Source organism: Culex quinquefasciatus, chromosome 1 (genome assembly GCF_015732765.1).
Source record: "Culex quinquefasciatus strain JHB chromosome 1, VPISU_Cqui_1.0_pri_paternal, whole genome shotgun sequence".
Taxonomy (NCBI): Eukaryota; Metazoa; Arthropoda; class Insecta; order Diptera; family Culicidae; genus Culex; species Culex quinquefasciatus.
In genome coordinates this window covers 5,454,867-5,467,526 of record NC_051861.1, presented here as the reverse complement: position 1 = coordinate 5,467,526, position 12,660 = coordinate 5,454,867, and the positions used below count along the sequence as shown (strand labels likewise).

Sequence of the window (12,660 nt, the reverse complement as noted above, 5' to 3'; positions counted from 1 at the left end):
GTGCAAGTCCGTGATTGGGAAACGCATAGCCACAGTTCAGACATAAACCCCCGAAGGTAGACAACCAAGCAGAGCAACGCGCATTCGAGCACCAAAGGCACATTCAAGCAGCAAAGGACAGACGACAGCGCTCTCACCAATACCAGTTCGAGCCTACCTCAAATTCAGCACAAACGTCAGAGGGCCAATATTTTCAAGTGCATTCAGCCCGACCGACCAGGATCTGTCAGACAAGTAGACTATCAGCAGCAGTAAAAGGAAAATAAGACCCGATACAAACCCATTATCACGACCGAAACAGTGACCCAGTGAGCAACCCCCGCGGGGTCATCCTCGTGACCGCGAGGCCGAAGTGGTGGCGCCGAGAAAAAGAAAGGGTGACGAAACTCGGGCCTGGTACCTGCTAAAAATGGAACAAGTAGCGAAACCAGCTCTAGCGAAAAGTGAAAATTAGTGGGGAGATTTCGGGTTGGGATCGTCGTATTGTTGTTGCGAAAAAAGAAGTGGCACGGTGTGAAGAAGAGTAGGTGTGTAGGGGCAGGTCAAAGGAATGTCGTGGTCTCGGTGGAGATGCCAAACGTAGAATCATCTGGTGATAAGGCAAACAAGTGCTGCTCTTGTTGCGTGAAGGAACTGAGCGTGAAGCGATGAGTGACAATCGGTTTACGAGCTACCTGCAGGACGCGGTGGAACACGGATCGATTGAGCAAATGCGTCAATTCCAGCACCAGTGTAGAATATGTTTCGTTGGTCCTCCGGGTCTCCGGAGGTGCAGCAGGTGCCAGGTCGCTTACTACTGCAGCGAGGCTCATCAAAGACTGGATTGGAAGAAACACAGACTGGAGTGCCGTTCGATTCACCAGCTGGCGTCGCAGCAACTACCTGCGGTGTACTCCAGTGAGCAGTCGCAAAGCCAGGGATTTTATCAACAGACACAAATCGCACAGGTCGGTGCTGGAGGACAAGGCGGGGAAGCGACGACGTCATACGGGGGAGCAGGACGGGTCGACTTTGGCGGTGCTTCTGCTTTAGCCCAGCCAGCTGCGAGTGGCGTACGTGCAGAAATTTTGTCAACAAACGGAGTACACTCCACCAATACCAGCGCGATGATGGTGAGCGAAAACATTGGCGCGGTGGGTTCGATCGGAATGAACTCGGCGCTTGAGACATGCAGTGCGGGACTACTTCCAACTAACCCACCCTGCTTTTCTCTCTCTTGTACATTGCATTCACAGCAGAACCAGCAGCAACAGTCACCAGCGTCGACTTCGTCTGCGACGGTTCAGCCGTCGTCGTCTGCGATCGTAGACGTAGAGGACGAGCTGCTGCTGAACGAGAGCGCAGTATCGAAACTGTTCGCGGCCGATTCACTCGCGGAGGTCCAGGAGCTGCTCGAGCTTGACCAGATCGACGTGGATCACATCTTGAACGAGAACAACTTTCTGAACAACATAAACAATTTGAACTTTTTGGACAGTGTCGACAACAACAACCTGCTCGGGTTCGATAGCGGAGTGTGCGACGGGGACGACGGAAGTGTGCTAGGTGGTAACAACAACGGAACGGCGGGATCCGTGATCGTGCTAGACGAGGACACAGACATGCAGCTTACGCAAACGGCCATGGCAGCGACGCTGCAGCAGCAACAGCTCAAGCTGATCGGAACCGGCAGTAGTAACAATAGTAACGGTGTGGGCAGTGTCGTTAGTACGGACGAAAGTGTTAGTGCGCTGTTGAACGCCAAGATTGACAATCTGTTGGGGTTGGGAGGGATTGGGACGACGGCCGGTAGTGGGCCGGTTAGTCAGGACGCGGAGCTGGCAGATTTGGAGCAGGAAAGTTTGGACGAGGCCTGCCGGAATCTGATCCGGGATATGAACGAGTACGGCGTGTGTGTACTGGATAACTTTCTGGGCCAGGACCGGGGGGTTAAAGTGCTCCAAGAGGTGACCGGCATGTACTCGTCCGGTGTATTTCGGGTAAATATACAGAAAAAAATATTGAACGAACCCGTTTGGATACGATTCCGGACACAATTTCCATTACACTCAAACCCCGATGGTTTGACACCAACTGTTGTCAAACGAACGGGGTCACTTTTTAGTTTGACACCCCTTTTACACAGAGTTCACACACACTACTAAACGTTTATTTTGGTAGTGTGCGTGAGCGCCGTGTAAAAAGTGACAGTTCGTCACTTTTTAGTTTGACTTTGACCAACCAACGGGGTACAAACTAAAAAAGTGTCAAACGAAAAAGTGACCAACCACCGGGGGTTGAGTGTACTAGTTTGACTTTAACGGGAATTTCTGAGTTAGAGTTAGTTGGAAGAAATATGATTCGATGATTTTTTTATTGTTTAAAATAAGATTTTTTTTTTTCTTCTTTTTGACCGCTGAAATTTCCGCCTTACTTTGTCCTGTTCATAAACAATGGGCCAGGCCTACTGCGTAAAGTTAACCGCAAAGAATATTCGTTAACAGTCTGGAATCTCATTGGTAATGGGAATTAAAGGCATCGTTTCCAGACTGTTTTTGACAGCTGAGAGACCAAGCTTGGCTTAGGATAAATTGAATGTAATTTAAAGATAAAAATAACAATAACTGGAAACCTGTTTACGGGCTCTTATCTGTTCTTATGATAGTAAAAAGTAGCGTTATATATTTTTTTAACTTATTTAAATTCATTATTTATTGATTTAAAAACACTTAGGAAACTCAAGCCCAACTCATTAATCCTTTTATAAAACGGTTCAAAGCGGTTCTGGGCTTTCGCAGGCCGTGTCCCTTATCTTATCGGTGGCAGCTGTTGCGCCGCAGCCGGCACGCCTGCTTTTTCTGTCCAGGAATGCACTTTTCTCAGTTCCCCTTGATCGTGTGTACGCCAATTTCACGCTTCGATGCATACTAAAAACTAATTACTCTCCTGATAAGAGATTTCTGCTTAATCAAAAACTAGGTGGTCTTGATGGTTTGTTTTGTTTCTTTTCTCGCAGGATGGTCAACTAGTGTCCAACCGGGGCCGCAAGAACCTGCGTCACATCCGGGGAGACAAAATCACCTGGATCGAGGGAAAGGAGCCCGGATGCAGCAACATCGGCTACTTGATTAATCGGGTATGTGTTAGATCACTCGTTAGAATGCTAATGTGTTGACTAATTTTGATTTCGTTTTTTCAACGATCAAAATAGGTGGATGCAGTTATCACAAATTGCAAGCGAATGAAAAACAACGGCAAGCTGGGACAGTACAACATCCGGGAACGAACGAGGGTAAGTTTGACAACTTAAATTAAACCTCAAGTTTTGGTGGGAAGATCAAAGTAGGCCGTATCGCAGATCAATGTTGGTCAACAATAAGGTAGCGTAATGTCAAATGCAGAATGCGTCAATCAAGGGCCTACCACCAAAATTGCAATAATTTGGGTCTCTCCAAGGGGCTGGAAACTCTAATATTACTTAGGAATACTAAGTATACTAACGATATTCCAGTATTCTTGTTAGTATACTAACCGAAAAACAATAAACTGTTAGTATATTAAGATACTCTCAGTATATTGGTAAGTATACTGGCGATATGTAAAGGAAATAATAAGTATACTAACAAATATTTTGATATACTGGTAAAAATAATAAATATAGCTATAAGAGTTTCCATCCCCTTGGGTCTCTCCAGTTTTTGTCAACGTTAAAAATTAGTCGCATTTGCAGTTCGCGGGAATTTCGCACCCACTCTCACGTTTCGGACGTGACTTCACAGCTTTCCACGAAACTGCAGTTCCACAGATGGTCAAATAAACAAACCAAACAAAAACACGCGTTCCTCAAGGAGGAGATGTCATCGTTTGTCATGCAAAGTTTATCTTTACTCCCGGTTGAGGGGCCTACGTGATGTTCCGGAGCAGCTTGCTCTTGGGGGTTTGAGTTCTTGAAACTCGTTACCACAACGAAAAGTGCAGAATAACGACGTCGATAAACACAGCAGTAGGCGGCGGTAACGATCGCGTGTTCCACGGCACGTGTTGCGGTAGGTTATGGAAGGTCTCTCGCCTGCTTTGATGAACACCCCTTTGCTTACGTGAGCGCTTGTACCGTGGCCAGACTTGCGTGATTTTCGGTAAAAATATTCGTTTAACGGCGCCAAAGTAGAGAATGTGAAGGTGTTGACAGCTTGCACGTTAATTGAGATATGCGGTGAATTATGGCACAAAGAATTTGAAAAGAGGATTTCCACTAGAAAAGTAGATTCAAGGTATTAAAAAGTGACGAGATAACAGAGCATTTCAAGTGACTAATTACTTGACGCCACTTGTTCAAAATGTTGTTAGCATCGTCAAGAATATCGACACAAGAGGTGGCGTTGAACTTGACAAGGTCAACGAATTAGAGAGGTGATCCCAAATCCCAACCCCATCCAATCATCATCTTTTCTTACTGGCTTTTGATGTCTTTTTGCGTTTCTTTCTTTCTGCATTTGTTTACTTACCTTTTTTTACGGAAGTCGCGCTCACGTCACCCAGGTCGCATCATGGAAGACTGGTTGTGCGCGCGAATCAAAGCATACAGGAAGAGGTCAACGCCTGCTTGGTTGATTCTCTTCTCTCTATTTTTGAACTCTTTTCTGCGCACCGGGCCCACAACCGCCTACTGTTTGCCCAAGTAGCACGTGCTCACTCGCCGCTTGCTCTCCTTTTTATTTTCATTCGATTTTCTTATCATCTTTGCTAGACCTTCAATTCGGACGTAAACCTTTCGCCACTTGGATATTGAAGTCTCTTCTGGGATGGGGGGGATTTGTACGACGACGACGCAACAGTAGTCACGTAGTGCAGAATGCGCGTTCCGGCCTCCCGATTCTGCGGAAATTAGCACAGATATCAGAGAAGCTTGAATGGAAGAACCAACAATGCCGGTTTGTTTTCTTAGACAACATTGGTACTATTTCTGGACATGAGTCGTAAAGCAGAGCGGTGTAAACATTTGCACCGCGCGAACGGCATGTCACGTTTTGGATGGTTTGCCGGTTTGACTAGTTTATTTTCAGCGTGTCGCCAAACTGTCAAACGATTAACGGCGTTGCACGTTCAACCAAACTTGGCAAAACCTAACCGGAATTCTACCCATCATAAAAATACTTTTAACTTGAGCAGAATTGATTGTGCAATAAAAATTGCAAAAGAGCCAGACACCCGCGTGATAATCTAAATGGCAGAAATCAAACTGCAAAGCTGCCATTTCTCACGCATCAGCCAATCATCCGCGTCGGATCGGAACCGCGGCGGCTGGCGGGAATCAGACAGAGTGGCTACGCGGGACCCGACTGCTGAGCTGTGATAAGAACGTTTATTAACGGGTAATTTAAAGAAATGGTTTTTGATTGGTACGAAAGATTGAGTTTTGCGGTGAAAGGAATGAAAACAATAATCGATAACGTGAGTCATATCCGCCGAAGGTGGTCACGGTCACAGACAAAAATACGAGAAACTATAATTTTGACGCAAACGTAACGCAAAGTTTTTGTGTTTTCTAACTGTTACAGATATGTGGTCCAAAAATTCAAAGGTCTAATCAATTATACAATTTTAAGATTCATTATAATAAAGTCATAAAATTATGCAATTGTACATTGTTCTTGTTTTTTTTTTAATTTTATTTGGGAAACTTTAACCTCTTAAAATTACAAGCCTTACCCGTCAAACTTCGCTCTGCCATTTTTTTTTCGTTTGTTGACGTTTTAAGGTCTTTTGCTTATTCAGCCTCCTATGATCAAAATTTTATTATACGTAACTTTTCCCATACAATCGGCAGATTTTCCGGAATCGATTGTAACTTTTTGGCGTAAGAACCTTCCTTGGACTTATATGAACCCGACGCAACAAAGAGCACCTCGATCCGACGCTCCGTATTGAACTGATTCGAGTTCGAACAAACCCGTCGAATTTTTTTATATATATAAGAAAAGATAAGACTTATAAGGCCATTGCAAATATTTTTCAAAGCTTATGTCGCCCCCTTTCTAAATTTGTTCTAAATCTGTAGGCAAAAAATATTTTTTTCATAAAATTGAAAAATTTTAATGGAAACAGAAGGCTAATCAACTCAAAACAATCTAAAATGCCTTTTTCTGCATTCTGCATAATTGGCTTAAAGATGGGGCTCGTTTAAAAATATTTTGAAATTACAGTACCGCAAAAACTTTTTTCTCACAAAAAATATAATTTTCGTCCAAACTTTGAAGTTATGGAAACTTATTATTGTGAAACAACTGGACATGTGTATAATGAATTATACATCTGTCCAGTTGTTTTACAATAATAAGTTTCCATAACTTCAAAGTATTGACGAAAATTATATTTTTGTGAGCAAAAAAGTTTTTATTAATTAAAACGTTGAAATCGCGGTCTTTAATTTAATTTTTTGACCTTTTTTTTTTACTTTTTTTGTAAAATAATTAAATTACTTACTAAATAAAAAAAAACACATGAAATTTTTAAATTACGAAAAATATTAAATTATTAAATTATTAAATTATTAAATAATTGGGTACTAAAGCCCTATGTTAATTTTTATGTACAACGGTATAACACACGATTAAAAACAATTTCTGATCATATTTTTTTAAATTTTGATGCAAAAAAAATATTGACACGACAACATTTTTTCGATGGATCAACTATGGTCCCCTTGCAACGAGCTGTCAGGTAGGGACTTTTCTGTCAAGAAGGACCGTGAGGTTAATTTTTCCAAATTGATTTAAAAATCCATTTTCAACTCTTTGTGGTCGTACAAAGGGTCATTGTACTCAGAAAAATAAGGTTTATCGCTGTAAATTATTATATCAGCAATCTAAGCTTTATTTTAGGACCCAATAAGGCTTTCTAGTCAAAAATTTACTAACACACTCAAAGTATGTTTACATGGCAGCTGGACGTTTGTTTGCATCAGATCTCCTATCTCTTTCTAGCAAAAGTTTTTTGTCAGGCGACTTCTAGCTGGTTTTTTTTGACTGACCAACCGATATGTCAACCAACATACTTCGCAGGGCTGTGACAGCTACTGCCAGATCATTGTTTGCATCAGGACACTGTGACGAGGATTTTGTCATTTTTGGGTTAAATTATATTTTTTTCAATGGGCCTAGAAAGCCTTATTAAATTCTTAAATTATTAAATTTTTAAAATTTTAAATTTTTAAATTATTAAATTATTATTGCTTATTGCGAGATAAAATCACGTTTCTCCATCGCTGTGAATGACAGGAGATTATTGCCGCCTAACTACCGCAGTGTAAAAATCAGCAAATTGAACTGAAAATCTGCATTGATTTGGCTGTCAACTTGGTTTGTTTTGATTATTTTCCAAAAAGTCAGCTGAAAACTCAAGGCAACCTTTGACAACTGCCAGAAATTTGTTCTGCGGTTGTCATGCGACCATTATCTTGCGGTCGTACCACCGCGCGTGAACTCTTATTATTAACGCCCGCAATAATAAATAATTTAATTATTAAATTGTTAAATTATTAAATTATTTAATAATTAAATTATTAAATTATTAAATTATTAAATTGTTAAATTATTAAATTATTTAATAATTAAATTATTAAATTGTTGAATTATTAAATTGTTAAATTATTAAATTATTAAATTATTTAATTATGGAATTATTAAATTATTAAATTATGAAATTATTAATTTATTAAATTATTAAATTATTAAATTATTAAATTTGTAAATTATTAAATTATTAAATTATTTAGTTATTAAATTATTAAATTATTAAATTATTAAATTATTAAATTATTAAATTATTAAATCATTAAATTATTAAATTATTAAATTATTAAATTATTAAATTATTAAATTATTAAATTATTAAATTATTAAATTATTAAATTATTAAATTATTAAATTATTAAATTATTAAATTATTAAATTATTAAATTTTTTAATTATTTAATTATTAAATTATTAAATTATGAAATTATTTATTTATTAAATTATTAAATTATTAAATTATTAAATTGTTAAATTATTAAATTATTAAATTATTAAATTATTAAATTATTAAATTATTAAATTATTAAATTATTAAATTATTAAATTATTAAATTATTAAATTTTTTAATAATTAAATTTTTAAATTTTTAAATTATTAAATTATTAAATTATTAAATTATTAAATTATTAAATTATTAAATAATTAAATTATTAAATTATTAAATTATTAAATTTTTAAATTATTAAATTTTTAAATTATTAAATTATTAAATTGTTAAATTATTAAATTTTTAAATTATTAAATTATTAAATTATTAAATTATTAAATTATTAAATTATTAAATTATTAAATTATTAAATTATTAAATTATTAAATTATTAAATTATTAAACTATTAAATGATTAAACTATTAAATTAGTAAATTATTTAATTATTAAATTATTAAATTATTAAACTATCAAATTATTAAACTATTAAATTAGTAAATTATTTAATTATTGAATTATTTAATTATTTAATTATTTAATTATTTAATTATTAAATTATTAAATTATTTAATTATTTAATTATTAAATTATTAAATTATTGAATTATTAAATTATTTAATTATTAAATTATTAAATTATTAAATGATTAAATTATTAAATTAGTAAAATATTAATTTATTAAATTACTAAATTATTAAATTATTTAATTTTCTATTTTATTATTAAATTATCAAATTATTAAATTTTTAAATTATTAAATTATTAACATTTTAAATTATTGAATTATCAAGTTATTAAATTATTAAATTATGTAATTATGAAATGATTAAATCAGGAAATTGTCAAATTATTTATTTATTTAATTATTTCATTATTTAACTTTTAAATTATTATGTTATTTAATTATTAAATTAACATTTATTATGGAGCGTAACCCTGCTTTCAAAACCGCGTCAAGTTATCAATGAACGCTCCCCTTTAAAATAATTATCGAATTGAAAAAATTAAAATTTCACATTAAAAAATCAATGCTGAAAAAAATGTTTTACTCTCTCTTTACTTCGGCAAAATTCTGCCGAAATCATGAAAAAACTGTTTGCTCAGCAAAAAATAATGCATAGTCTCGGCTAATTAGGGAAAATTCTTGTATATTTGACAGGTTAAGCACTCGCAAATTAGTATTACAAAATTAAAAAATGATAAAATAATGAATTTTAATAAATAAGTATTTAATTAAAAAAAAAAATTGTAATTTTCAACTGGTATGAACCGTATTAACACTGACTGTTAAACAAATTTTTCTGCTCCGGAACCAATTTGGTATGTTAATTTCAATTCCTTGAAATATTTTTTTTATTTTTTTAAATATTGTTTTAACCCAAAAAAGGGTTTAAAATTTGAAAATCATTTAAGATTAGCAGGGCAAACAATTGAATGAGTCAATGTTGGCAAACCAAAGCCTTCACCGAACTTGAACAACGAACAATATATAAATAAACAACATTCCCATATCTTCCATTGAGAAACTGCCCACAAAAGATAATCCCAACCCAACATCGCGACGCCGCGGGGCAAGACTTGTTGCGGATTTGTGTGCAGAACGAGCGCAGGAGGTTTTACCTACAGCTGCGCCTTCCTTTTTACTGCTCTTCTTTCCCTCGCGCTTTCGCGAGCCTCACTCGCCCGTCAGCCGGTCAGTCACGTACGCCAAAAATTAGTACCAACACACGAGATTGGCGCAAATCGTGCTGCTTTTGTGTGTTGGTTCGCTTTATTCCTCACCTCACATCACCGGGGAAAGGTAAATATTGGCGTGTTCCCCATTCTGAGCGGTGGGAATGACGCGGATCAGGACCAAGGTCGAACGATTGCTGGGTGTGTGATAATTAATTCGCTACTCGCCAAAAGATGTCTCTAGTTTAAATTCTTTCTTTCTTCCTTTCACAGGCCATGGTTGCGTGCTATCCGGGGTCCGGGTCGCACTACGTCAAGCACGTGGACAATCCCAACCGGGACGGCCGCTGCATCACCGCAATCTACTATCTAAATCTCAACTGGGACGTGCAGCAGAGTGGCGGTCTCTTGCGGTGAGTAGCGTATAGCGTCAGAGTTCACCCAGGACGCGAACCTCCGTACTAAAAACCAATAATTTTTCGCAGAATTTTCCCCGAGGGCTGCAACGACCGCGTCGCGGACATCGAGCCCGCCTTTGACCGGATTTTGTTCTTCTGGTCGGACCGGCGGAACCCACACGAGGTGCAACCCGCCCACCGGACGCGGTACGCCATCACGCTGTGGTACCTGGACGCGGAAGAGCGCGAATCGGCCCGGCTGCGCTACCAGCGGGACTGCGAAAGCAGGTTCAGTGCCTGAAGGAGGGGAAACACATACACAGTAAAAAAAAAACCAACGTAAATGTGATATTGCATCTGAGAACAATAGTGAGGGGAGGGCGGTTCGATGCAAACCAAAAGCAACAACCTGTTACTAAATTTGTATATTTTTTCTTCTATTTTTCTCTCTGTTGTCCGACTTGTTGTAAATAGAACAAGAACTAATAAAACTTGAAAAGTTAGTCAAATATTAGTTTGTAAGCGCGAAACTGTTGCAAACAGTTTCCACATCTACGCGAGCATTGTAACGGTAAAATATTTAAAACTTTTTTGTTATTTTCTCGCTACATACTGAATATTAACAAATAAAAGCAGTGCGAGCAAAACGATCGTAATAAAACAACCTATCAAAGCCGATAGTTAGCCATATATACTCTTTTAACATTTAATTTTTCGGTCCCTAACATTTTTAGAGTAAAACAAAAACTAATTCGGATTGTGCTCAGCGTTAGTTATTATATCGTAAGAAATTTAACAAAAATAAATATATTTAATTGAAGTAAGTGAAGGAATGCTGGAAAGTACCAGCAAATAGCGGGTAGAGACGAGAGTTGCAGGGTTGAGTTTGGAAAGTTTCAATAAAAATGAATACTTATTGCAAAGTGATCTTTGTGTTTCGATTCGATTGTTGAGAAAAGTGAAATCCCTTTGTTGGTGCTTGGGGTTATTAGTATTAATATCTATTATTTTTAAGCATTTATATCTTAAAAATTTTAAAAATAATTTGTAGAAGTTCCTGATAATACATTTTGAACAATTCTATATTTACAAAGTTTAATGAAAAGTTTTCCTTTACTAGAATGTCAGTCAAACAAAAATGTTAAAATTTCTAATCATTTCAAAAATTTGTAAAATCGAGAAGTCAAAATTTTTTATTTAAAAATTTAAAAAGAAATAGGGAAATAGAATTTGTCAGATTTTCTAGGAAATCCCTAGCATTTGAAAAAAAAAATAAGGAACATCATTTTTTTTTATTTGAAAAATAAATCTAAAACATAGCTACAACTTTTCCAAAGACACCAAATCGACAAGAATACCGTTCTCATGATACAATTTTTTTAGCAGCCTTTTTGTATGGCCTGCCGAATCAGACAATTTCTTACCATTTTTGCACACGCTTTGAACATTGAAAATTAAAACAATCAGAATTGAAAAAAATCGGAATGTCAAAGTTGTAAAGTTTCAAAAACTTTAAATTAAGAAATTCAAAAAACTAAAAATTCTAAATTCAATGTGCCAAAAAAAAATTAAATTATTTGAATCTCTAATCTAAAATATGACTTCAAAATTGCTCCAAACCAGTTTTTCTTTAGTTCAAAATAGTTGTTGCAAAATTATCGGCATTTAAAAATTTATGAATTAAATAATTCTAGAGTAAATTTTCTAAACAACCGATGAGTCATGGGTTAACCTTTTGAAAATTTAATCCAGAATTTAAGAATTGATGACATTTTGGACTTTTTTTTGTATTTTTTTGTTTTTTTTTTTAATTTAAATTTTAGAATTTCTGAATCTGATACTATATTTTTTACATTTAGGGACCATTTATAAACCACGTTTCGTTATGTAATAAAAGAACGCTCCCGAACATGGTGCCTATTTATTTATAACCAGATTATTATTTTTTAAATTGACAGTGAGAGTGAGAGAAGAGCCTAATCCTTTGTAGAGAATTCCAAACATTTATTTCTTTAATATTACACTATTTTTTCCACGTAACTAAATTATGTTTATTCTTCTCTACTTTAGAAGAGAGTGGGGAGACTTGATCCCCGGGGACACTTGATCCCAAGCCTGTATCTCGTCAGCATGTGGGTAAAACAATTAGCTTTGTTCTAGAAAGTTGTGCGGAATTGACTAAAATTTATTGTAGAAAACAAAGAAAAAAAATTAAAAAATGTTTAGATTGAGTTACACACATATTTCTAAAAAGTGCTGCAAAAAACTTCTAAGAGATCTTTTTTCTTTGTTTTGATAAGTATTGAAAACACTCAAAAATTATTCAAAAAAAAAAATTATACATGAATTGTTTTATAAACATATCAACTCCAAAACCCTTACGCATTTGACGTTAAATTTATCGTCATACTATTTTTACAATCAATTGTTTAAAAAAGTGCGTTTAGGGAGACTTGATCACTGCATTTTTACAGTCACTGGAATCAGCCTCAAGATTAAATAATTGGGCTGGGTTTTCGTGCATAGATTCCTTTAGTATAGTTGTACATAACTTACTGCAGTTTGAAACATTTTTTTTTAAGTTTTGTAAACAAAAATTACCAGCT

The 12,660-nt window shown here is 35.5% G+C and overlaps 1 protein-coding gene across 2 annotated transcripts; it reads left to right on the top strand.

Moving 5' to 3' along the window:
- The first annotated feature begins 174 nt into the window (after positions 1-174).
- On the top strand, positions 175-10,981 carry LOC6040909 (egl nine homolog 1). Of its 2 annotated transcripts, none has more exons than XM_038266910.1 (6): positions 175-1,112; positions 1,239-1,979; positions 2,996-3,115; positions 3,191-3,271; positions 9,930-10,069; positions 10,142-10,981. In XM_038266910.1, the coding sequence occupies exons 1-6, from the start codon at positions 648-650 to the stop codon at positions 10,353-10,355; spliced, it is 1,761 nt and encodes a 586-aa protein (XP_038122838.1). In that variant the 5' UTR covers positions 175-647; the 3' UTR covers positions 10,356-10,981. The 2 variants fall into 2 exon arrangements, with proteins under 2 accessions (XP_038122838.1, XP_038122837.1); XM_038266909.1 differs by having other exon boundaries at positions 176-1,112; positions 1,236-1,979.
- The last annotated feature ends 1,679 nt before the right edge of the window (positions 10,982-12,660 follow it).